Here is a 27,092-nt window from a genome sequence, read left to right as displayed (position 1 = left end):
AACACAACTGATGGTCCCAACCCCATTTATAAGGCAAGAAATCACACTTATTAAACCTGACAGGGCACACCTGTGAAGTGAAAACCATTTCAGGTGACTACCTCTTGAAGCTCATTAAGAGAATGCCAAGAGTGTGCAAAGCAGTAATCAAAGCAAAAGGTGGCTACTTTGAAGAACCTACAATATGACATTTTTCAGTTATTTCACACTTTTTTTGTTATGTATATAATTCCACGTGTTAATTCATAGTTTTGATGCCTTTAGTGTGAATCTACAATTTTCATAGTCATGAAAATAAAGAAAACTCTTTGAATGAGAAGGTGTGTCCAAACTTTTGGTCTGTACTGTATATATATATATATAAATGTTTATTATCAATGAAACCATACTCAACATGGAGCATGAAGATAAAATATTCTTGTAAATGTTTTAAAGTATTTATGGTGTTTTAAATTACATACATTATCAGGACACCAAACAGAACTTTTACTGTTTCCACACAGATGGTTTTAATTGCCGGATATGTGCATCAATGCGGATTTTGGTGCTGATTTGTGACTTGGCGCCTCAGTAAAACAAATGTTTAGTGATTAAAAATTCTTTTTCAGTGGAGTTTATTATTATTTTTTATATCTGAGTCAAGAAAGGACATAGTGAATAAACGTGTGTTGCGTTCAAGGTTTTAATTTTATATTTATTTATTATTATTATTTAAGAATGGTCAAGCAGAAATGCGTGCTGCATTACTCATGTGTTAATAAAGTTTGTGCTGTAAAAAATTATTTGCATTAACGCATTATTAACACATTAATTCTGACAGGCCTAATAGACTGCTGGACTTCTTCCGATGTTGAAAGAAAGTAAACATGATGTGTCTTTCATCTGCTGCATTACGTTTCCTTGACCAACCACTGCATCTACAGTCCACAAAATTGCCTGTTTCTTTGTGCATCTTCAAAGCAGTGTGAACAGCACATCTTGAAACCACAGTCTGCTTTAAAATCTTTGGGAGTGACCTTGCTGATGCAGTATAACTACCTTTTGTGTTATAGCTGCACTCAGTCTTTGCATGGTGTATGACCTGTGACATGAAACTGTCTTCCACAACTTCAATTTAGTAGCAGATTTTGGCTGTCCCTTACCCAGATCTAAGCCTCCTACGCAGCTGTTTCTGTTTCACGTAAGGTGTTTCAACCTACTTATGAAATTAATGATCATTAGCATCTGCTTGATATATATAAAGTAAAGGGAAATCTTAAAAGCTATACCAAGCTATTCTACATATTTTTGTGCTTACATCCTGTAAAACACGGTCTTACTATTTCACATAAAATTTTATAATCCTATAGAAAATCCTTAAAAAAATGAAAAACACACAGTCATGCAATAGGTCTGCAGTTGTTTAGCCACCAACTACCTGCCATTGAACACCTTTACCACAGCAGATGTCTGCACAGAGCTCACAACATTATCAAGGACTCTTCACATCCCAGTCATAAACTGTTTAACTTCTCATTACATCTGCACTATTGTATCTATATGTATCTTTATATCCTCACTGTACATTCTGCCCAACATTTCACATTCATGTATATATGTGTATATAATGTGTGCATACATATACACACACACACACACACACACACACACACACACACACACACAGACATACACATATATACATATATATATATATATATATATATATATATATAGTAGACTAGTTTATTGAGCTTTCACATTTCTTAAGTGTCATAATCTTAGACCTTCCATTTCTGTGCATTTACTTTTCAATGCCATAGTCTTAGAATTATTTACCTGTACTTCTCAACGATGTCCACACACCTATGCACTGCTATAGCCTTTATATTTATTTACTGTACATATGCTTACATATATATCACATGTGGTAAATATGCTACATATTTATCTGCACTATGGCTACTTTTTGCACTTTTGGTAGATGCCAAACTGCATTTCCTTGCTGTGTATCGGTACTATGCAATGACAAGGGTTGTCATTTCTGTCTGTCTGTCTGTCTGTCTGTCTGTCTGTCTGTCTGTCTGTCTGTCTGTCTGTCTGTCTGTCTGTCTATCTATCTATCTATCTATCTATCTATCTATCTATCTATCTATCTATCTATCTATCTATCTATCTATCTATCTATCTAAGCAATAAAAGTGACACCTCAATGACCAGATTAAGTCTCTATCATACCGCTAAAAATTAAATCCCTAGATCTACACAAAGTCAAGTCTTCCCTGCAAGACCAATCAATAACATCACTAATCCACTCCACAATCTTCTCAACAACACTTATTTCACACATTTTTCTCTCTTTCATAAGTTTGGTGCTTTAATATTTAACACCTGATTTTTACAGCAGGTTTTAATTCCTACCTACAGCATAGGCTATGCAGTTAAAACCAAGGCATTGCAACACTGGTGCATTGTATATGACGGGCTTTGTGTAAGAAAATGCTAAACCCGAGCTTCCGGTAGAAGGTAAAGAAAGAAGTATTATATTTGTATATCATGATTTCAGATCCCAAACCCATATTTTTCCCAACTTTAACTGTTCCAATGTTAAAAAATTAATATTTTTAATAAGATAATACTGATTAAAGAAGAAGATAACCGTGGCAAATGTAACCCTCAGGATTAGGGCAGAGACCAAAGACTTTCATTTACTGAGCTGAGTCACTTTTATTCTAATTACTGTATAAAACAAGCTTTCTGTGTGACCCCAAACCCTGCTGTATGATCAGTCTCTAGAATCAACTGACATGCAAGTTTTATTTCTCATAAAGCAGCATGGCAGAGGACAAGCTTGAATAAGTGCAAGTGAGTCGGATTCTGTATGAGAATACCGGAGCGCAGTGGGAGCATGGCAATTTAGACAGAGATTATTAACTTGATAAATATCGATAAGCGGTGGCAGAGGAAGTCTCAATGCACTCTGATTAAACTGCTTTTGGGTGGAATGTGTTGATTAGGGCCCTCTAATTGTACCTAATTGTCCCCTACTGAGAGAAAGCCGATTTCAGCTGAAGAGTTAATATCAACGACTGGTTGTTCGGGTTTGTTCACATAACTAGCCAGTAAAAATAAAAGCTGCAAATAAACCAACTAATATTATGTTAGCCACGGTGCTTTATTTTTTGATTCTTGATTCTAATTGGTGAAATGTACAACAGCACGGGTAACACAATAATGAATCTGTTTCTTGGTAACATGGCAAGCTGCATTGGCTGGTAAGGGAAGGACCATTTACAGCGGTTTACAACATGCTTCTCAGACATTCCATCATATTAAATGCAACTATATATATATATAATAAAAAAAATAAGTAATTTTTGAATAAATGTAAGAAATATATAGTGGTTGCGAAAATGATGTCAATAGGATCAATAGGATTAAAACAGTTTAGACATGCAGTTAAAAGACAATAAGGAACGTTTGGCTGCTAAGAATAACACTGCTTGTTAATAATAACAGCACACGTGTTGTGTCTTATTCTTAAATTATTAAATACAACACATCAGACAGAATGTCTGGCCAACATTGAAATCTTAAAATTCGCTCGACGTAATGGCTAGAAGTCTTACTCATTTAAAGTCGTGGTCAAGGTGGCGTGACAATATGGTTACGGCCAAACTAATCAGCAGTTCAACTACAGCAGCCTGCACTCGTTAATCAGTGGCTGTGCTTGCTATTTGCATACATTTGTTGTAAGCATTACAATCTGCTTTGATTTGAGAGCAATCACTGGCATTCTCAATCAGCAACCACTGCAATAATAGATTTTCTCATGCCTTTGCAGCACATACTTAAGCATTTCCTCTATAGGCAAGACTGAGAGAGCATTAGTTTTCTCTGAACAGAGGAGGATCCAGAATCCAGCTCTGAAAATCCAAATCCAACCCATGAGAATTCAATGAAAATGGGTTCAACAAATATTACATGCGTCTCATATACACAATCCTCTCTCTGAAGAGCACACTCTGACATCTGACATCAATATCTGCAGCTATTTTTTCCAAGTGCTTGCCTCTACTGATTACAAATACACAGTGCATTGTTGAAACTGACATTGGACCCAGTCGACGACGACTTCTTTTTCTTTTTCTTCTTCTCTCGCCTGCTCCCATTAGGGGTCGACACAGCGGATCATCCATGTCCATACACCCCTGTCCTCTACATCTGCCTCTTTCAGCCCAACTACCTGCATGTCTTCCCTCACCACATCCATTAACCTCCTCTTTGGTCTTCCTCTTTTCCTCCTTCCTGGTGGTTCCATCCTCAGCATTCTCCTACCGATATACCCCATGCCAATCCTCTGCACATGTCCAAACCATCTCAATCTCGCCTCCCTCACCTTGTCTCCAAAACGTCCTACATGCACTGTCCCTCTACTAAACTCATTTCTAATCCTGTTCATCGTCGTCACTCCCAATGAAAACCTCAACATCTTCAGCTCTGCTACCTCCAGCTCCACCTCCTGTCTTTTACTCAATGCAACTGTCTCTAAACCATACAACATCGCAGGTCTCACCACAGTCCTATAAACTTTCTCTTTCATGCTTGCAGACACCCTTCTATCACAAATCACTTCTGTCACTCTTCTCCACCCAGTCCACCCTGCCTGCACTCTTTTCTTCACTTCTCTAACACACTCTCCATTACTTTGCACTGTTGACCCCAGATACCTGAACTCCTCCACCTTCTCCACCTCTTCTCCCTGCAACCGCATCACTCCACTGCCCTCCCTCTCATTCACACACATGTACTCTGTCTTACTCCTACTGACTTTCATTCCCCTTCTCTCCAGCGCATATCTCCACCTCTCCAGGCTCTTCTCAACCTGCTCCCTACTCTCACCACAAATAACAATATCATATGCAAACATCATAGGCCATGGAGACTCCTGTCTGACCACTGCAAACAGGAAAGGGCTCAGAGCCGATCCTTAATGCAGTCCAACCTCAACCTTGAACCAGTCTGTCGTTCCTTCTGCACACATCACTGCTGTCACACTGTCCTCATACATGTCCTGCACCACCCTCACCTACTTCTCTGACACACCTGACTTCCTCATACAATACCACAACTCCTCTCTTGGCACTCTGTCGTACGCTTTCTCTAAATCCACAAACACACAATGCAACACCTTTTGACCTTCTCTATACTCCTGCATCAACATTCTCAAAGCAAATAAGGCATCTGTGGTGCTCTTCCTCAGCATAAAACCATACTGTTACTCACAGATGGTCACCTCTTCTCTCAGCCTGGCCTCCACTACTCTTTCCCATAACTTCATGGTGTGACTGATCAACTTTATTCCCCTGTAGTTACTGCAGGTCTGCACATCTCCCTTATTTTTAAAGATCGATACCAGCACACTCCTTTTTCTTTCCTCAGGCATCCTCTCCCCTTCTAGAATCTTGTTAAACAATCTGGTTAAAAACTCCACTGCCATCTCCCCTGAACATCTCCATGCTTCTACCGGTATGTCATCTGGTCCAACCGACTTTCCACTCTTCATCCACTTAATCACTGCTCTCACTTCCTCTTTACTAATCCTATTTACTTCCTGCTTTACTATCTCCGCACCATCCAACCTTCTCTCTCTCTCATTTTCCTCATTCATCAGCTGCTCAAAATACTCCGTCCATCTTCTTAACACTCTCCTCACTAGTCAACACATTTACATCTCCATCCTTTATTGCTCTAACTTGCAGCACATCCTTCCCAGCTCGATCCCTCTGACTGGCCATCAGTACTAGATGGATAACCCAAATCGACTCGAACACGTCTGATCATGTCTGAATTGGCTACAATGAACATTGTTCCCCCTTCACTGAGGCTCTTGATACTGATATTCGCTTCTTTGAGGCATACACAAAGCAAACTTGGTTAGGAATGAACCATGTCACTGTCTGCTTACTCTTAATGCAAGTGCTGACACCTATTGGTGAACAAAAAAAATTCTATCTCCTGCTCTGTCCATTTTTTTTTTAATTCACATTAGCAATACAGAGGCTTAGCAGCTTTAGCAACATAGGGTTCTTACTCACCATACGCACTGTTTCAACACCTTCGCTTAGATATAAGCAAAGCCGGCCCAATGATGGGCTTAAAAACACACTAAATAAATTCACAGCATAGAGTGAAATCACACCTTCTGCAACGCAAACATTGCAACACCACTGCTGGGTGTGAATCAAAAAAGCCTTACACAAACATTCAATCATTTCATTCTCCACAGCAAATAAGATTCATACAAAACAATGGAGCATAAAGCATAATGCAGGCAGATGCTTGTCCTCGGTTTACCATGTGTATTTTGCAAAATAATAAAGTAGAATTATCTGTGTGCAACTTAAAACACACATCGAACTCATTTGCTTGATCGATGGTCTTGACAACATGACAAATCAAGAACGGAATACTGTACAGTGTCTGACTGTGAAGGCAGGTATTCTGTTAACGATGATTTATTATCACCTGCTGCTCACATCCATCTTAAATCAATATTTGTTGGGACCGAAAAAGTGTTACAGTTCTTGTTAAACTAATGCGTTTCCAATCCAGCCAATTACTCATGAACTGGAGATCCGTCAATGCTCAACTGTTGATTTAGTAACCGAGAAAACCGAGATTTTTATTTCAATGTTTGAGGGACCAAAATTTGAAAACTTAAAATTACTATACATATATTCCTTATGCCATACATTGAAGTGAGTGAGAGAATATTAAACTTAAAGCATCAGCAATTTTGATGCTTTGAGAGCAGCACAATCATATACACCTTGGAGATGGGTGTTGGGCTTAAAAAACAAACACGTACAGGGGCACTGACCAGAGGAAATTTCAAAAGGTATTTACCACATTAAAGATTGATTTGTTTCTTCCATCTGTGTTTGACTGATTCACCATTCATTAGCTTATAGCTATTTGAATAATAATATTCTTATAAAGTGAAAGGGTTGCGTTTCTATAAACACAATAAGAGTTCTTTCTAATATGGCCACGAACAATAGTACACAATTTATACAGAACAACTAAACACCATATCAGAAGATAAAACAGCAGGGGTTCCTTCTCTCAGCAAAACTGCTTCCCTACTAGCTTTTATAAAAGGCAAGAAAGACATAAAGAACAAAAACAACTATGGGCATATAAAATTTAGTCCACATTGATTCCAGGAGTCTGTAGCAGCAGTGCTCCAAAATCAAGCATGCAATACTTCAATAACCCTAAAATTCAAATACATTATTAAGTAGTATGATTTTATCAGCAATCATGAAAATGTCTGTTGCTTTGTATCATACAAAAAAAAAAAAAACAACCTAATTCAAAGATGCAGTTGAAAATATTTTGCGTGTAGGTCTAATTAAATTCTTGCAAAGTACTGCAAGAATGGGATCTCATTTGGTGAAGTGGTAGCTGAGTGGTTCAAATGTTGGGCTTCTGATCAAAAAGATCATGAGTTCAAATCCCAGACCCACCAAGCTGCTGCTCCATGAACCTTCACAGTAACCTACACTGGATGAATCGCAGTAAATTTACGTGGTAGTAAATGGGTATAAATGAGACTCTAGTACAAATGTGTCACCTGACAGGATTTCCCAATACGGAGTCTACCACAACTGAGCTTAACTACTGAGGCATGACATGATTATCTCAAAATGTTTTATATGAAAACTGTAGAGTCATAAATGTCTCAATAAATCTGTTTTCAATATGCCGGTGTCTTATTGGTTACTCCTGAAATAAATAAAATATGACAGGGCATGCTATAATAGGCAAATAATCCACAATAAGGTGGTATGATGCAGCCTGATACAAAGCGAAAGGCTAGTTCCACCCAGATGGTGGTTATTTTCAAATAACAGCATTGGTGTCCAAGATTTCCCGCTAAGATTGCTCCCTAATGTAAAAACTTGCCATACTGCGATATTTACTATACAGTTGATGACGTGTTCACACGTTGATATGAATTATTATTATATAAGAAAAGTATTTTTACAACCATTTCTTTTGCTTATTCTGGGGTTAGATGATAAATCTTGTGAGTATTGGGTGTTTCCAGTGTTAAAGGAATATTTATTCTTTTGGATCAATGTTCATGTTCACAAACTGTATGCTAATTTGTAGCCAAAAAAGGTAGTGCTGAGTGTTATTGTTTACACTTTGCCATTTATATAGTTTCTGTACTAAAATGACATAAAATATCATGATATAGTTATAAGTATATATATATCACCCATCCCTTGTCCCAAAATGTTTTTTTATCCTCTTTATATGGCAATTTATAAAGAAAAATGATCATTAAAGAAAATGTTACATCCCAGGTTACATTTTACTGTTGTGGAATGTTTAAGAAACAAGCTAGTTAGTGTTATTGTTTTAGTGCATTTACATTTAAGGCGTTTGAGCATCAGTTATCTCATTTATACTCTTAAACAGATGAGGATTAAGGGGCCCAACAATGTCAGTTTAATATTGCTGAGATTTAAACTTTTACCACAGAACTACCACTTCCACTTCCTGGAGTGTAAATGCATATAAAAATGCAGCTAATTAGAATAAAAACACAAAGTTTTTCAGTGGTGGAAACTTGTAGTACACTGTAAAGTGCTCATACTGGACACTTATTCCAAAAATATTAAATGTGTAAAAAGATTTTGCTACACCAATTGCACTTACTTACAATTTGGTTCTTATTAGATTTGGATTATGTAGCGCATCAACTGCACAAGTCCCTGTTAAGGAGCTCTGACAATAGCTTTAATGATGTATTGTTTTTGCTCTGTCTCGTTCTGACTCGTGCCGTGCTGTTATACAAGAATAATTCACCAGTGTTGTGGTGTAAAAGTTCATAAACAACATCCATTTCTTAGAATTTTATCAATTCTGGTATTTAGATTTGTTTTCTTACATCCACTCAGGGTTTTAAAAGCCCAATATCACATGTCCTGATAGTCTTCTATGTCCTTCGCCTTCACTTTTACAAGCACACTGGACATTTGTCAAATAAAATTACTTTTTCAGAAGGTGCAAGGTTCTTAAATAATAAAACAATAATCCACCCAATGACACAAACCATCAAACCACATCATAACTAAGATGCCACAGGGCGAAAGAGAATAGCACTTGGAAGTGAATTGAATATGGCTAAAAAGCAGGGTGGGGGCTGTTTGAAAATTGCTTTGACCTTTAGAAGATATATGTCCTGGGGTAGAGATATAGTGAATAGGATGTGTTGTGAATGAGAGTCTTACCAGCGTTTGATCTGCAGATTTGAGAGAGGGACACTGCGCAGAGCAGAGCCCAACACCATGAAGAAGACTGTGAGCAGCAGAGAGGCCCGCAAACCTGCAAAACATGGTCAGAAGACAGAAACAATTAAATAACCTGGAAGTAAGCACAATTCTTAGGTTATTTATAATTTTTTTTTTTCCAGAAAGTAAACTTTAATTGCTTTACTGAAAGAACCTTCTGGAACAGGTTTTTATAACGATTGAGATACAAGTATTCTGACTAACTTATAACTGACTGTCATAATGTGAATATCATCATGATAGGGTCCTTCAAAAGCAGGTTAAGTAATGAGAGTTTCTTGTAATGCCAGGTAAAGACATTTAATAATAAGCAGCAATTCTTCTTCTCTTTTACACTTGACCATTAATTCTGAAGGTTTTTTAATATACTGTGGTACCTAGACATACGAGTGACCTAACATATGAGTTTTTTGAGATACGAGCGGTCACTCGGTCGATTTTTTGCTTTGTTATGCGAGCAAAAATTTGAGGTACGATCTCAAGACGCCTCAGTCAGTGTTGCTGATTCGTCTCGATACACACGCACACAAACAAAGGTTTGAATCTCGAGATGAATCAGCAACACTGGCCTCAGTCAGTGTGCTTGTTTGCCTCGCTGTCGAAGCATCTTTAATAAGTTGTGCTCGAGTTTTGTGCTTTTTTTACATTTACAGTACTTTATCACATTTATTTTTATAACCATTGGTCCGAAGAAAGTGAGTGGAAAGGTCAGTGCTCAGAAGAAGATGATGTCTATTGAATTAAAGCGTGAAATCAAGAAAACATGAGCAAGGTGTGCGAGTGATTGACTTGGCGAGGCAGTACGGTCGTAGTACTTCAATGATATGTACTATGCTTAACCAGTTTATTTCTTTACATTCTCTTTTATTATGTTTTTATACAATATTTGTCATTTATAAATACAATTTTCATATTCAAAAACACGTAACAAAAACAATTGGGGTGGCATTTCGGGGGCTGGAACGAATTGATGGCATTTCAATTAATTTTAATGGGGAAATTTGCTTTGAAATACGAGCAAATTGACATACGAGCAAGGTTACGGAACGAATTTAACTCGTATGTCGAGGTACCACTGTAACAGTTTTGATTCTTTCACAGACAAAAAGAGATTTTTGCAAAACCAGATATTACAAACTCTAAAGTAGATCTGAACACAAACCCACAAAACGAGAAAGCAGTCATCCACAATTTATAAATACTAGGGCTATCAAAAAAGGACAGGAAGCCTAATCATTCACAGCAACTCTCCAGGCAAGGGGTTGATATGCTACTGCTCATTTTTAGGATTAGGCAGAGGAGTAATCTAAATTTGCATACATAGGTTTTCTCTGGTGTTTAACCCACAAGCAAAAGTAAAGACCACACGCTTGTTCTATTTGGAAGATTTTTGAATTAATGTAATGCTTCCAGTTTTTTGTGAAATATAGCCACTTACTGTACATGTGAGACAGCACTTGGTGCTCACTGGTGACATTTTATTGCATTAAGTAAATCACAAAGCTGTAAATTAGGAAGTTGGGCATTTCAGTGGTACTCTCCCATATAAGTCAAAAACTCTTTCTTTTCACAGCCCTATGCAACCTCACTTCCCTTTTTAAAATGAAAGTAGCAAAGGCTATAAAGTTGGGCTATAAAATGTTTGGATGTAAATACTGTAAAAATGAAGAACAGAACACACTATACATTAAAAACTCAGTTTCCTCAAAAGAAAATAGGCTTTGCAAAGTAACTGTAAAAAGGAATTTTTAATGAAATGTTAAAAGGACTTTTTTTTAATACAGAGTCGTTACCTGGCACCTAGTCTATTCCAATTAAAAGCTAACTGAAACCTCCATATATCCATTTGAGAACCATTATTATCAATCTAGAACCCCTGCATTAAAAGCATACAGTGAGATTTTCCTCAAGATTTGTGCAAACTGAAAGGAGGCAATCTGCAGTTAGAAACCGAGTTCTGCCACATCAGCAGGAATGTGCTTTACAGGAACTCTTTCACAGATGAACCACTTCACATGGCTGTCAGCTTTTAGCTACATAGATAGACTGAACGTTATATAAGCGAGAAACTCTAACAGCCAGCACTTTAACTTTTTTTGGATGGTACTAAAATCAAAGTCACCTATTCAGCAACAGTGACTCTGCAAGGGGTTGATTCACCTGAATTCATATGAATAGCAAGCATTTTGACACCTACCTTCAGGTCACAAGATCTCAAACGCCTTTAAGGCAGAGATATAGTAGACAAATAACTGCATATTAAATGCAATCAACAAAACCAGAATAATTTATTAATATACAGATATAGTAACATTCTGTGCAGTTTAATACATTCTGTTAAAAAACAGGGCATTGACATGGTATACTGCATGTTTAGTAAAACACATTCTGAAATCAATAAGAACTAACAAAACCCCACGTTTTTATACATAATGGTCTAATACTCACTAGTCTCTACACTGACAGGAGATTAGGTTTTGTGCACAACATAAATGTTCCATTATCAATTTTACAACCTGAGAATGCTGCTAAGTACTAAATCAACAGTAAATAACTTGCACAGTCTTTGAGTAAAGCTGCAATGTCCACTCAAACTTGCATCTTTGCCAATACATACACTGTATGTCCAAATGTTTGTTTGCACCTGACCATCACAATCATATGCAGGTTTTCCGAAACGGCTACCTCAACGTTATGTAGGATGACTTTCTATGCTGTAGCGTTGCAAATTCTCATTACTGGAACTAAGTGACCCAAAGCTGTTCCATCATTAACCTGCCCTTGTAAACACAGAGCTCCATGAAAACATAGTGCACAAGGTTTAGTTCGAAAGAACTCAAAGGTCTGGCACACAGCCCCGACTTCAACCACACGGAACAACTTTGAGATGAACTGGAACAATGACTGCACACCAGATATGCTTATCTGATATCAGTGACTGATCTCACTAACACTCTTGTGGCTGAATGAGCATAAATCCCCACAACCATGGAATGGCCTGACAATATAGTATAGATCTGTTGATATCACAATGCTTTGTTTGTGTGCGAGACGGTTTGTGGTTGTATGTGTGTGTATTTGAGATTACGTTTTTTGACATTTTATTCATCACCTCTCATCGCCATTAAGAAATGACTACAAAATAATGAATCTGAACTAAACCCAGGCAGGAAGTGAGGTGAGGAACAGCAGTGCCACGAGGTGCCCAGAGTTTGTTGGCGTCAGCTGCGTAAGCTAATCATAATTAATTTAATTAATTTAGAAAGTCATAATTGATTTAGATCACATTTTTAAGACCATGTCAAGCAGTCAGGCCTTGCTCAATGTCAAGGAAATGTGAATCTCTCGACTGCTGCCTGTTGCTTGCTAGTGTGAAGGCAGGGTGTGTTATAGGAATGTGACTTGTGTACTGCTGAAGAAAACGACACTGCAGTCTAGAAGTCTATAACCAGGTGGAGAAACATCAGCCATAGTGAAATGTCTAGATTCTTTATACTATCTAATATCTGCATAAGAGACAGTAGGCAATGAAGAGGGAAACTTTGAAAACATAATGTGGCACTATTTTATTAACATTGTATAGTAAGGACTAAGCTGGTTCTCGAAATGCAGGATCTTAGTTCATTCACTTGTGTTACGTTGGATATTTTGCTCTATTACCTGCTAAAACTGTATTTTTTTGGGGTTTTTTTTTACAAAAACTTACTATTTTTATGTATGTATATTTTTAGGTATGTGAAGTAGCATTTCTGTTCCAACTTACTAAAAACATTACATAAACGAATATATATATATATATAATTATCTATATCTATGAAGTTGAAGCTTGTGAAAGTCTAAGACTTTTATAGGGCACAGTTACTATTTTGAGCAGGATATATAACTGAGACGGTCAAAAGAGGAATCAGGCCCATTAAATTACGAAATCTCCATGTGACTATCATAATGTAAAACTTTTAGATTGGATTCGCATAATAGGTTTCTGCCCAGGTTTAAGTGCTGACATTTGCAAAAGATCATCTGATGGTCTGTCATGTGAGAAGAGATTCTTGGAAGGTTTAGGTCAGAGTTGAATGTGATTTAATGACGAAGAACAGAAGAAACAAATCATCTAAGCACTGATAAACCTACTCTACTGACACATTTGAGGTCTATAATATATCTGGTGTAATACAGGACACCGAGTTATACTAGCGTGCGTTACGCATAAAATCTCTGTGGTCATAAACTTATAAAATACATTTTTGTTTGAAGACATAAAGTAAATAATATGGAACTGGCCACATTTTTTTCTGTTTGACTTTGCTTAGATTTGATGTAAGATCAAATATTTTTTACTCAAATGCTGTGCGGTGCTCTTTTAATATAAAATTTAAATATTGGAATCATTATTCTATCGGACATTGTAGATTTTATTATTTTGCACCATAATGTGTAGTTCTAACTGCAAACACTGTTTGAACGGGAAACCTACTGTTGAAATTTAGGAACTAAGAGGGACCAGATGGAGAAGTTGAAGTACCCTTTAGGGTTGTAGAAACATTCATTTTTTTTTTTCCCAAGAAAAATGAAAAAAAAGCAATGTCAAAAAGAAAAACTCTGTAAAAGATTACATTAAGGTTTTAGGGAATTTCTTTAGCAGGTTTTGTCCCATTTGAGATCAGGATGCTGAAAATTACTGAAGCACTTGCTGGAAAATCTTATGATCGTGTGCAGTTTGGAGTAAAGTAACATAACCAGCAAATCAGATCAGCAAATACAAACTGTAATCAGTGATAGGTCACTAATTCGATGAAGACAAAAAAGGACAAAAGACAAAAACTGACCTTTCTTGTCCATAAGCCACACAAACAGGAGCCATGGGAGAAAGCCCACGGGTCCCCAAATGACTAAAATAGCAATGTCAGTGGATGAGAACCCGAAAGCATGTCTGGCAGAGTTTTGGATGGGCCCCCATGTGTTCCACACCATTCCTTGTAAAAAAGAGAGCATTGAGAATAATGTTAAGACCAGCCATCTCCGGCCGTACACCCTGCCGCTGCCGATCACCGGCTGGATCCTCGCATCGGCTTGAATCGGCCTGAGTAGCGGATCCCTTTCCCTATCGGTGCTCTCCACGGCACCCATGGAATCGACTCGGGATCACTTCTGTTTGTGTAGTTTAATGTTTCCGGGGTGAAACAATGAATAGAAATCTACACAAACATCGTATTGCTAGCCGATTCCCTAAAACGTAAACAACAGCTGATTGCAGCTTTCAGGATTCAAACTTTACTGCGCATGCGGCTCTTACAGGCGGACGTGACGACACAGCTTAGAAACTGGAACGACTCCGTTCGCCATTTTGGATCCGTGCGCCATTTGTTTGAAAGGGCCATCCGACTCCTGAAAGAGCCCGAATGGCTGCAGTTTCACTTCCAGTACAGTTATTTTTTCTGCTAAAGCGTTGTCATAAGCTTTCACGTGAGTTTGTTTACAGGGCCAAATTCAACTGAGGAAACACGTTTCCGGGAAGCTGGGTGAACCTCGCGTGGTGATTAGCTGCTAACTCTAGTGTAATGCTGTTTTTTTTTTTGGGTGGTTGTTTAACAGTGAAATTTAGTTGATGGAAAAATAAAATAGGTAACGTCGAGCTTGTGTTTGTGTCGCTACAAAATAGTTTGCATATCGAAATACCCGCAGGCTTCTTCTGACTATTCTCTCTTTATATCCTTCATAATATGCAGATATAAAAATGGCTAGACACATGTATTGAACGCTTTATTTTTCTAATTAAAAGTTTAAGTTTGGTTTAATTTGTGTTCTCTATGCGTATATTATATACACTCATATATAGTCTGATTTATTGATAACCTGTGGACCAGACCCACCCTGAATATAAACAGTAATATGGATATAGAAAGCGTAGTGTCAAGCAGAATGACTTTTTATAGTTGCATATTGTGAGACATTATTTTTATTTGAACACAACACCTTTTCTTTTCCTAACTGTTTATTCATTTTTCATCTATTACTGGTTGATGGGGTGGAGTACTGGGATGAGGATGGTGTCTGGTTTCACTAAAGGTTTCCTCTTTGTACCATCTCAGGGAGAATATTTTCTTTCCCACTGTCACCACAGGCTCGCTCATAAGGCATACACTTAATGGGAATACTTTATGAAGCTAAAATTTATATTCATAATCTGTTCAATTTTGTAATGCTGCTTTGGGACGATATTTGTTAATAAAAGCACTATACAAATAAAAACAAACTGTAGTGTCCAATGGACAGATCCATCCGAATGAGTTGTTAATATCGGACCAGTATGATGTAAGAACACATACATTAATGGAAACCTGTGATTTGCCTTACAGCTGACACTATGCTCAGAGTTTCTATAGGACCTGTATGTGGGCTGCAGCATCATGTGAAGCGTTTTGTCTCAGAGTCCCTGCTTGATAACAAGTGTAATAGAAATGTCACAGCGAATGAGAGTAAACGGTTGTGTATGGCTTGTCTGGTTCAATGGATGTGAACTTTCAAAACAGTGTTTCTGTTCAGTGACTTCTGTAGATATGGCCACTAAACCCTTCAGGCCAGAGGAAGCATGTAGGATCATGCATTTTCTGCACAGGCCAGCAGTTTTCCTCAACATGACTGACAACTGGCCAGGACGGGACTGGACCCTGGAACATCTAGCATCTTGCCTAGAGGAGAAGTCAGTGCGTTTTCGTATTGGGAAGCAGGGTAAACCGAAGGGTAAGGAGTTTCCTAATGGCCAAACAAGAACTTGACAAAAATGTTATATGCTTAGTAGTTCATCAGTATTCACCTAACATGACTTGATGTTTTGAAATAAGTTGAGCAATGATAGGCAATAAAATGGGTTCTTTAAAAACTAAATTAAATAGATAATAAATAATTTATAAACCACTGAAATATTTATTTGTACATAAATTATATATAATTATAAGTTAATTCGATTCTTCATTAAGAAACCATGCAAACTATTGCACGTAAAGGTACATGTAGATGCCGAGAGCTGCATGAAAATGTATATACAAATTTCCACTAACTGCTATAAAGTATTAACTAACTATTACACTTCAGGAGGTTCATTTAAACGTGTGAAAAGACATAACACTCATTTCTCAATTGCTCTCTGTCTTTTACACACATTCACACACCCTTTGACATTTTATGACAAATTACTGCAAAACTAACAAGGTATTGCACAATGTAGAAATGATTGTTTATAATTTGTGCAGCTTAATCCATTGTATTATTGTAGATTAAAAATGCGAAGGTTGTACAATTGTGCATTTCTGTGCTTTTATTTCGAGGTGCACAGTTTAAAAAAAAAAACAGCTGTAATTTGTGTTAATTCAGTTGTATTATTCCACCTTTTCTCATTATGATGCTTTTATTTGTATAGCAGGATATGTATGTGGACAGGCGTCCCTTCCAGGGTGTATTTCTGCCTCATGTCTAGTGTCCAGGGATAACTCTGCTTGGGAAAATGATATGAGGAAGAATAAACGACATTTGCTCAAAGCGATGCAAAAAATATCCTGTGTCTGCAATAGAATTTACACCTATTGCATACATTTACTGAAAGATGTGTTCCCAGTAGTCAAGGCAATAAGAGAGTTGTCAGTGAATGCTGGCATTTTGATTTGAACATTTTAATTGTGTGGCAGTATTACATTCTAACTGTGTAATGTACTCACAGTTTTCCCGTGTTTGTAGAACATGGTCCTCTGAACAGCATTAAAAATGCAAGCTTGAAATCTTAGGCTCAGAGAGCTTCATCAAAGGTGTCCTGCTGTGCAACACTGACAGGAGATAGATCATTTGTTTCCTCTACACAACAGTGTTGGATATTTCCAATACTGTGTTATTTAATTTGACTGTTTTATCAATTTTCCATTCTTTTTGAACCAGACGAAATCAGAAAATCACATGCACCGAGATGTAATTTTGGGCCACTTTCAAAAAGCGCTGCACAGTGGATGATTAAAACTTTGTGTCATTATAATGCACTTTTGATTGAGGTAATGTTAGGACATTAGATTTAAACGCTGTGCTGAATCAATAAGTAGTACATTCAGAATGAGAAGAAACCGGCTTGACGCAGAAGCGCCATCAATGGCAGTTTTCCTAACAGCCTTGCTGTCTACCTGCACCTTTTAATTCTATCTTTTATCTTTTTCCACCAGCTCCTCTCTTTGAGACAGAGTGCTCATATGTAGAAGCAACACTTGCTGAGTTTCTGTGTTGGACAAGGGGAGGCGATGCTGCATCCATAGGCCCATTTGCTGACTACCCTATTTCAGAGTACTGGGCTTATGCAGATTACAAGTATATTGATCACCTTTTTCAGGACAAGACCAACAAGTTTAAGGTTAACCAACATACAGTGTTTATTTTCTTGTAACTCATATTCTGCTTTTGTTTTTGAATGAAATAGATGTACAATTATTGATTATTTATTTGTATATTTTTGTTGAGTTTAATCAACTATTGTAATGTAAGCCAGCATTATATATAACATTTATAACTGTGATGTGAACATAAACATTTTTCACATCTAAACATAATTAATAGGTACATAAGTACAAGCTCATTAAAGTCACAGTACATATCCTGTAAATTTAAATGCTTAAATTCAGTAACGCTTTACTGGACATTGAACATGTGCTTTAGCAAAGGCTAAAAAAATAAAGCACTGTTCTACGTTAACTCAGTAAATCTTCCAATCTAATATGTTTTAGCAATAGAACAAATCATTCTAATAATTGCTGTAGGCCTAAATGAAACTTTTGAGTTTAAAAGCACATTACAATCCTGGCTTTGTGAACCCAATCACACAATGAGAAAGCTGATGATCCTTCATAAATTTTTCAGAAAAATTGCTTAATTGCGTTTGGTTGCATTCTTTTATCCAACAGATTTAACAGGCAAGATTCTTCATAAAGCTTTTATCAATTCCCATTTTTATAACGTCTGCCTGCTGTGTATGTGCATTTCTGTTGTGCAGACCTTCACACAAAGCATCCTTTGAGTCTTTTGGAAACACAGTCTTCCTGACTAAATTGGAGCAATAAATCACTGGGTGTGTTTTGCCCAGCTCGTGTTTTCAGTCAGTCAGACTGCAGATGGTAATGGCGAAGAGGCTGTTTTAAAGTTTGCCACAAGGTTGCTTTGACCTAAATGTGTGGTTCTTGCAGGCTTTCCTCCTTCTTTGTAAATGATAATAAATGCTCATGAGCTGTTGCAGTTCTCTTTTGAGACAGCGATCCTGCCAAAGCCAAGCCTGTGAGACTGGCAGACATCAGCTTTTCTTAAATGATGAATAGTGCCATTTAAAAGTTGCTGAAAACCTCAATTGCAAAGTCTGCTCTTTACAGTCTTCCAGCTGTTAATGGATTCATTATGAAGGTTGCTCAGCAGCATCTTCAATTTCTTTTTTTGAAAAGGGAATATATTGACATCATACATGCTTGCAATACGATTTTTAAAAATTTTTTTACAAATAGTTTTTTAATTATGGAGCATTTAATTAAATAATAACTAAATAACAGGCTTTTTATTTTAGCTTTGTGAGCTTTGTTGTCCGGCATATTTATAGTAAATATGCAATTTTATACTAAAAGTCTATGCTGAAAGCCTAATCAAAATGTGTGTTACAGGACATACTGTGGTCTGACTTTGGCTATCCAGGCCGTGACGGAAGAGAGAGTACTCTTTGGGTTGGTACAAATGGTGCTAACACTCCATGTCACCTGGACACCTATGGATGTAATCTTGTCTTCCAAATTCAAGGCAGGTAATGGCACAGTGCTTGAGCTAGCAGTCCATTAACACTGCACATAAGCCATAATTGAAGACTTCAGATTGTGTGACACATATTAGTCCTAACAGTGTTCAGTGGTGCCAGTGAATATAAAAAATAAAATAAATCATGTTTAATCTTGAACTAGACTCAATATTAGATCAAAGAGGAAAAAAAAAAAAAAAAACACATTATAGCGACCAGATAAGAAAAAAAAAATTCGGATAAGATTTTTTCCCCCTTATATAACACATTTGAAAAGTCATCTTTTTCAACTGAATAAAAAGGCTGAGCTGTAAGAGCCTCTTGAACTGCATTACAGAGTCGTGTTAGAAGAACAACTGTATGTCTTTAACAGAAAGCCAAAGAGGATAATCTAATGTCTTTACAAGTGCCTGCCTTGCTAAAATGCCACATATTTCCTGTTTTTTTCCCCCTATAATACTGTAATATCTGTATATAGTACATTCAGTCATTCGTTACCATTAATTGGAAGCTCTGGCAGCTATTTAGTGCACTGACAATAAGATAATACACATGAGCAGGTGAGTTCTAACTAAAAAAACAATTAAAAAAAATAAAAAATTGATATTTTTTATTTTAGGTTATGTTATCTGTGTGAGTGCAGTCCAGTATCATTATAATGTCCATTGTCAAAGTCTGTTGTGAAAAGGCTATAGAAAGAAACTGCACTAAATGGGCAAAAGCATTGGGACACCTAACCTTTCGTTCCATATGTGGTTCTTCTCCATACTGTTACCACAAAGCTCGAAGCACACAATTGTACAGGATGCGCTACAATAAAGTTTTGCTTTCACTCAAACTTGGTAACCCAAACCCGTTCCAGTAGGCAATGCCCCTGTGCACAAAGCGAGCTCCATGAAGATATGGTTTACATAGTTTGGAGGAAAAAAAAACTTGAGTGGCCTGCTATAGAGCTCTGATCTCAACCCTACTAAACACCTTTGAAATGAATTGGAACACTGACTGCACCCCAGGTCTCCTCAGCCCACATCACTACCTGCCTTTACTAACACCCTTGTGGCTGATATCAACACAAATGTCCACAAGCATACTCCAAAATCTAGTGCAACATCTTCCCAGAAAAGTGGAGGGAATCATAAGAGCAAATTGGGACTAAATGTGGAATGCCAATATAGTGTATGCAGTAAATTATCCTTTATATAATTAACCAAATGCAGCATAAAATAGTTACTTGATAGTTATTACTCCACCTGCTTAGACCAGTCTTGTCCTTCTTCTCTGATCTCACTTATCCTTCCACATTCATGTTTTTTCCCCCACACTATTGTAGTAAACTTTAGAGACTGTTGCATTTGAAATTCACAGACAAGAATTTATTTTTTGAATATACTCAACCTTTTTGGTACTAACATTTATGCCCCATTTAGGTCACAAAGATTCCTTTTTTTTTTCGAATGTTTGAGGTGAATGGTGAGTGTATATGTATATATGTATAGACAGAAGGGAGCACACTGAAAATCTAGGATTTTTTTTTTTCATTTTTAATTAGTAATAAACAGAGGGTTTCAGATTGTTCGAAAACATTTTAGCTACAGAAAGCAAACGTTCCTCAGCTGACCATGTCTTTGTACAAAAAGGTCAGATTTTCCTCATGCCCACTCTCACCTTTTGAAGCACGGGTTCAGATGACATTCTGATGGATTTGATCTAAAATGGATCATAAGGTTTTATGAGGGCTTACTGTCATTAAAGTTAAACGGAGACAAGCCGAATGCTAAGATACACAAATTTTGTCACTTGTTGTCAGTAATAATATAATTTGCAATGTAAAATGCAAAATAAAAGGATTCCTAGTGGATCAGATAGACATTTCTGATGGATTTAGATTTTCTTGTTAGCCACGTTCTCATTACTGAGTTTATTAAGTATCCCAGCTCTCTCCTTATCCGCATACTTTTTAAGACAAAGGTGTACCCATGTTCTGTCAGTCTCAATCACATGTGTGTTTTGGTCATGTTGAGTAAAACCTTTGACAGGTTCTTGGACCATGAGTTTGCTAGACAAAAATATTCTGCAATTGTTTTGTGCTTCCAATGGAATTAACAATAAACTTTATTTCCCAATAGAAAACGCTGGCATCTCTTTCCTCCTGATGACACGGCATATATGTATCCAACACGTATACCATACGAAGAGTCGAGCGTGTTCAGCCAGGTCAACGTGATACGTCCTGACATGTGCCGATTCCCTGCTTTCGGAAAAGCCAGATCCCACCTCGTCACTCTGGAGCCGGGTCAGGTAAAGAGCTGGAACACTTTTTCGTTGGAAAAAATGACAACTTGCTTTAGTAAAAAGTGAAGAACAAATAATCTGAAACATGGCAAATACCTTAGCTGTTCATCAAACGAAAAAAGGTGCTATACCAATACAGTTATTATTGTTAATTATTGTTAATATATCTAGTTAACTCCTATTCTAAGACACTTTGATTGCCGCTTCCATTCTCTTTCCTGCAGTTACAGTGCCTCTTCAGTGCTAATTGCTTAGATGGCTGTCTGCTGACTGTCAGTGGTTCACCAAGCACTCAGTAAACCCTGCAGTCACAACGATGTACACAGTAATGTCTTCATTTTCATTAGAGACTTTTATAGGGGCAGTAGATAATTCCATTATCATAGACATGCTGTTCACTGAGTCAGCTTGAATAAAGCTTCAATAGATTCATGCACACAAGGGAGGGAGTGTAGTTCAACTGGTGCGACCTAATCGCCTTGCTTAAAGTGCTTGTAATGACTGTGTACCCAAAAACATCTCCAAATCCCTGAAGCTGTATACTAATGCATCAAGTCCCATTTAATAGATCAGTCATCTGAAATAACATCCAAACGTGAGTGCCTTCACTGAACTGTATTCTGTATTTTAAACATAATATTCCTCTAGTTTTACTTAGTCTCTAATTGTCTTTAATGACATTACTTAGACCAAACGGGGGATGGGAAAAGCACACGCACACGCGCGCGCACACACACACACACACACACACACACACACACACACACACACACACACACACACATTCTAAGGCACAGTAAGCCAACAGCATCTTTTCGATATGGTGCTCATGGTATATACACACAGCTCAGACTGCTAATTGCCCTCTTCCTCTAACACAAGCACAGACAACCACCACCATTTAATGTATCTCTGATTAGCAATGGAGAGAGTAACTCTATACCCAACACCCTATAACAACCTAATAAACGTGTCTTCTTCTTTTTTTTTTTTTTAGCTAAAAATAACCACATATATATAATAAGCTCTAATATGAGCTCTTTTACATTTTACTCAATGATAATATATTTCAAGAATAGTAATTTTGGGCTGTAAAAATGTCACTTTAGTTTTGTTTTCCTTCTTAAACACTATCATTGAACAAAGTCTTTTATTATACTGAAGCATCCAGGTTTCTTCACTGATTGTGTGTGTGGGTGTGTGGGTTATGTGTCTATAGGAGTGGGAATGTGTGTTTTCCATTCCCCATCCCCACACTCGCATTAGGATTTGTGTACTGTATATGAAGCCTCTTTTTTGCTCACACAATATGAGACAGGCAATGGTGGCAGGGCAATTAGTATCAGTCCAGCATCGCTAGTGTATTCTCTGGGAGCACTCGCTTCATCAGCAGCATACTAATGAAGACCGGAGATGTATGTTTCCATTCTCACACAGAGAGAGTCACTGGCCTCAAGTGCAAATACGCAGAAACACGTTTGTTTAAAACTTTGTTCGAAAGTTTTAAATCCAACCTAATCCTCTTTACAATTGCACATATATACACATTTATATAATGACACGAACAAAAGAAAATTTCCGCAGGGATCTCAGAGACTCCTTCCTGCCAACACCTTATCGAAGGCGGTTCCAAAGTTATGCAGTGTCTGCACATTTGCTATCGATGGATCCGTTTCTTAAAGCGGAGTTGAGCAGACTAGACAGTGCGATTCTAGTTTGTGGTTATCAGAGTGGAAAGTTTTCATCTGATTATGCCAGCAATTCATAAATAATGCAGGGCACACATAAGAAAGTCATTACAGTATGGACAAATACTATTTCTGACTTGCAGTTACTGTAATACTGACAGTAACAATTAAGTAATTGTTGAGAAAATGGGCACCATTGTTTAAAAAAAAAAAAGGAAGAGCTTGGAGAAATTAAGACTGTAATAAGATTTAAAGATTGAACAGGCCCTGTACACTTCCGTAAATATAAATATTACATATTGCTGTAGAGGCAGAGTATGACGGTCTGCAGCTGCCCACTAGTGGAGAGCAGAAACGTTGACTCGCACTCGCTTTTGGTATTCTGTGCCTGTTCAAACACAGTCGAAAAACCTGCATGCTGAATGAGGCAGCTAATCTGTAACATTGAATTACTCTGCTTGGCTAAATCCTGACCTATTGACTTACTTCTGCAGACATAAAGCACACTTGTTTAAGATCGAGTCCTATTTCTGCTAGATCTGTGTAAAATTGTAGTATATATTAACCTGCCACGGAGTTTGAGCTCTCTCCAAAGATTCTCTATTGGGTTTAGGTCTGGAGACTGGCTAGGCCACGCCAGAACCTTGATATGCTTCTTACAGAGCCACTCCTTGGTTATCCTGGCTGTGTGCTTTGGGTCATTGTCATGTTCCCCAAAATCTCGCAATACATGGCCCCGGTCATCCTCTCCTTAATACAGTGCAGTCGCCCTGTCCCATGTGCAGAAATACACCCCCAAAGCATGATGCTACCACCCCCATGCTTCACAGAAGGGATGGTGTTCTTGGGATGGTACTCATCATTCTTCTTCCTCCAAACATGTTTAGTGGAATTATGACCCAAAAGTTCTATTTTGGTCTCATCTGACCACATGACCTTCTCCCATGACTCCTCTGGATCATCCAAATGGTCATTGGCAAACTTAAGACGTGCCTGGACATGTGCTGGTTAAAGCAGGGGAACCTTCCGTGTTATGCATGATTTCAAACCATGACGTCTTAGTGTATTACCAACAGTAACCTTGGAAACGGTGGTCCCAGCTCTTTTCAGGTCATTTACCAGCTCCTCCCGTGTAGTTCTGGGCTGATTTCTCACCTTCCTTAGGATCATTGAGACCCCACGAGGTGAGATCTTGCATGAAGCCCCAGTCCGAGGGAGATTGACAGTCATGTTTAGCTTCTTCTATTTTCTAATGATTGCTCCAACAGTGGACCTTTTTCACCAAGCTGCTTGGCAATTTCCCCGTAGCCCTTTCCAGCCTTGTGGAGGTGTACAATATTGTCTCTAGTGTCTTTGGACAGCTCTTTGGTCTTGGCCATGTTAGTGGTTGGATTCTTACTGATTGTATGGGGTGAACAGGTGTCTTTATGCAGCTAACGACCTCAAACAGGTGCATCTAATTTAGGATAATAAATGTAGTGGAGGTGGACATTTTAAAGGCAGACTAACAGGTCTTTGAGGGTCAGAATTCTAGCTGATAGACAGGTGTTCAAATACTTATTTGCAGCTGTATCATACAAATAAATAGTTTTAAAATCATATATTGTGATTTCTGGATTTTTTTTTTTTTTAGATTATGTCTCTCACAGTGGACATGCACCTACGATGACAATTTCAGACCCCTCCATGATCTCTAAGTGGGAGAACTTGCAAAATAGCAGGGTGTTCAAATACTTATTTTCCTCACTGTATCTTAGCATGTGCAAATGTCTTAAATATACTGCAAATGTAGTCAATATATTCTATGGGCTTTTTATAATTATATATACAAACATTCTTGATAATGATCAGTGATGTCAAATTTTTCTGTGGTCAGGTGACCTCAAAATGCTTTAATCTTCTACAAGTCTCTAAATGGTTTTTTTTTTTTTTTTTTTTTTTTTTTTGGAGAACCTGCACAGCAATAGCCATCTAAGTTATTTTTTCTTTTCCATCAGGTTCTATTTGTCCCAAGACACTGGTGGCACTATGTGGAATCAATTGACCCTGTAACTGTCAGTGTCAACTCTTGGATGGACATGGTAAAGTGTCATACCATCTATTGTGACTTTAACATTTTATACCAGCTGTACTGTATAATTGTGGTATTGCACAAATGTTTTTGAAGGATCAGAAATCCACATCATAGCTTATATTATGGCACAGATTAAACATTCAACGTTCTTGCTTCATCTGCATTTATTGCTGTGGTAAATGCAATGATAATATCGCCATGTTGCTTATGAATGTGAATTTCAAGAGTGAGCAGTGCATGAGTTCTTTACTAATGCATGCACGCAATATACTGTCTACTGTTATACAGTAGTTGTCCCCCCCCCCCCCCCCCAAAAAAAAAAGTATTAGTTGGATCCGAGTTATAGCATAGTAAGTTGTTTTCATGATCCCTCCCAGGACTCCCTCTTAGTGACACATTCATGTTACATTGCAGGAGGTGGATGATGAAGCTCGAATAGGAGAAGCTTTTACCAAGACCATCATCTGTGCGCTAAAGAGTACACCAAGTGTGGATAACCAAGACAACTGGCTCAATCCCACTGAGGTACCAACCTCTCACTCTGCCCACAAATCACAAGCAGATACTTGTACAGCATGTGATGAATGGGGCCTCTCATTACAATGCAGAGGCCCCAGTCTTGATAGATGTTTTGTTCCACTGGTGCTGGCCTCATCATTAATCTGTACACATGGCTGAAACAGAGGAATCTGCCTAGTGGCTTGTCCAGAAGTTTAGACAAAAACCAGGCAGATTCCAAAATAGCTGTGTGTACAAACTGATCACAGGGTCGGGACTAGTGACACCTCCCATTATACCATAACCTGCACTAACCTCAAACCTGTGGTTTGTTTGTTTCTTAACCTTGTACAGTGGTAAAGATGATAAATTCTTGTTTACCCTATTCATGTGTTGTCTGGTGTTGTGTTCAAGGTCGGGATCTCTACACACGATGAAAACATGCAGTACTTAAATTTAGCAGTGGAGGCTTACATGAGTAAAAGGAACTCGCAACCTGGTTCCTCAACGTTAAAGCGGGACGCCCGTGGTCATTTAAAAACCTCAGTCACTGAGCCTGCAACCTTATTTTCACTGCCCTTCGGACCTCATCTCATTCCCGTTACCCGTCTTGCAGACGTGTCTCGGAAAACTACGGAGACGTCCCCCAAAGAGGTTCTCATTTCAAAAGACCATACACTCCTTCACACACCAAAAGGAACAACGCCACTGCGTACTGACAAACATAAAACAGAAGAGGCAATCAGTGTATCAGAGGAGAAAGAAGAAGATGGAAATGGTAGTGCATCGTGTGGACGAATATCCACCAATAATGTACTGGACTGCCTGCTACACCCTGAGGTCATTGCCCTTCTTACAAAGCTCATGATAGATAGACAAAAAGAGCTTGACTGAATAAGTCACAAACCATTTTTTACATTGCATACTTTATTCAAAATATTGTGGTTTGTAAAAACCTAATTGCTAATCACTATTAGTAATAATAATGATTTGAAATAAAAACATTTTTTATTGCAGCAGTGATTGTACATACCTGTATATTTGTCAGACAGAAAAACAAATGGTTATAGTGTTGTTATTCGTGTGATATAAAATTATAGTGTCATATATATTATATCTCATAGAGATAAAGCTATAACACACTGTTCTCTACTGAAAACTGCATTCTTAGGCAGTGGAAAGACAATATATAAAGTTTGACTTATCACGTAGCCTTGATGAAATTGGACTACAAAAAAAAACCTTATAAGCAAGCACAAATGTGAAAACTGATTATTTTTTTTTTTTTACGAGTTATATCAATGAACGTAGCAGAGCCTGAAAAATTTATATGAATGTATTAGTCTGTGCAAACCCATACTGATCACTGTAAGCTGATTTGGTGGGTTATA

General features: G+C 37.7%; 2 protein-coding genes and 1 long non-coding RNA gene across 6 annotated transcripts in view; 1 reads left to right on the top strand and 2 right to left on the bottom strand.

Moving 5' to 3' along the window:
• The window catches only part of slc49a4 (solute carrier family 49 member 4), a 46,070-nt gene extending 31,434 nt beyond the window's left edge, over nt 1-14,636 (bottom strand). Inside the window, exons 1-2 of the mRNA XM_083535879.1 lie at nt 14,174-14,636; nt 9,288-9,381 (exon numbers count right to left, since the gene is read on the bottom strand). Of these exons, the coding sequence (XP_083392005.1) occupies nt 9,288-9,381; nt 14,174-14,474 (395 nt within the window). The 5' untranslated portion in view covers nt 14,475-14,636. The remainder of the gene's footprint in view (nt 1-9,287; nt 9,382-14,173) is intronic.
• An 18-nt stretch (nt 14,637-14,654) lies between these two features.
• On the top strand, nt 14,655-27,026 carry hspbap1 (hspb associated protein 1). 4 transcript variants are annotated; one of them, XM_083535872.1, is made up of 8 exons: nt 14,655-14,810; nt 15,891-16,088; nt 17,549-17,733; nt 19,022-19,158; nt 21,276-21,447; nt 25,127-25,210; nt 25,618-25,728; nt 26,116-27,026. In XM_083535872.1, the coding sequence occupies exons 1-8, from the start codon at nt 14,747-14,749 to the stop codon at nt 26,593-26,595; spliced, it is 1,431 nt and encodes a 476-aa protein (XP_083391998.1). In that variant the 5' UTR covers nt 14,655-14,746; the 3' UTR covers nt 26,596-27,026. The 4 variants fall into 4 exon arrangements, with proteins under 4 accessions (XP_083391998.1, XP_083391999.1, XP_083392000.1 ...); XM_083535873.1 differs by having other exon boundaries at nt 14,746-14,902; XM_083535874.1 differs by having other exon boundaries at nt 14,746-14,969.
• Nucleotides 21,390-25,115, bottom strand: LOC310723161. The gene is made up of 2 exons (XR_014532600.1): nt 24,877-25,115; nt 21,390-23,716 (listed from the first exon to the last, which is right to left on the bottom strand). It is a non-coding gene; the product is annotated as an uncharacterized lncRNA (long non-coding RNA).
• Nucleotides 27,027-27,092: the final 66 nt, after the last annotated feature.

The sequence above is a fragment of the Silurus aristotelis genome (assembly GCF_946808225.1).
Source record: "Silurus aristotelis genome assembly, chromosome: 3".
Classification (NCBI taxonomy): Eukaryota; Metazoa; Chordata; class Actinopteri; order Siluriformes; family Siluridae; genus Silurus; species Silurus aristotelis.
Note: the sequence above shows the minus strand (reverse complement) of the source record. Positions and strands in the feature narration are given on the sequence as shown.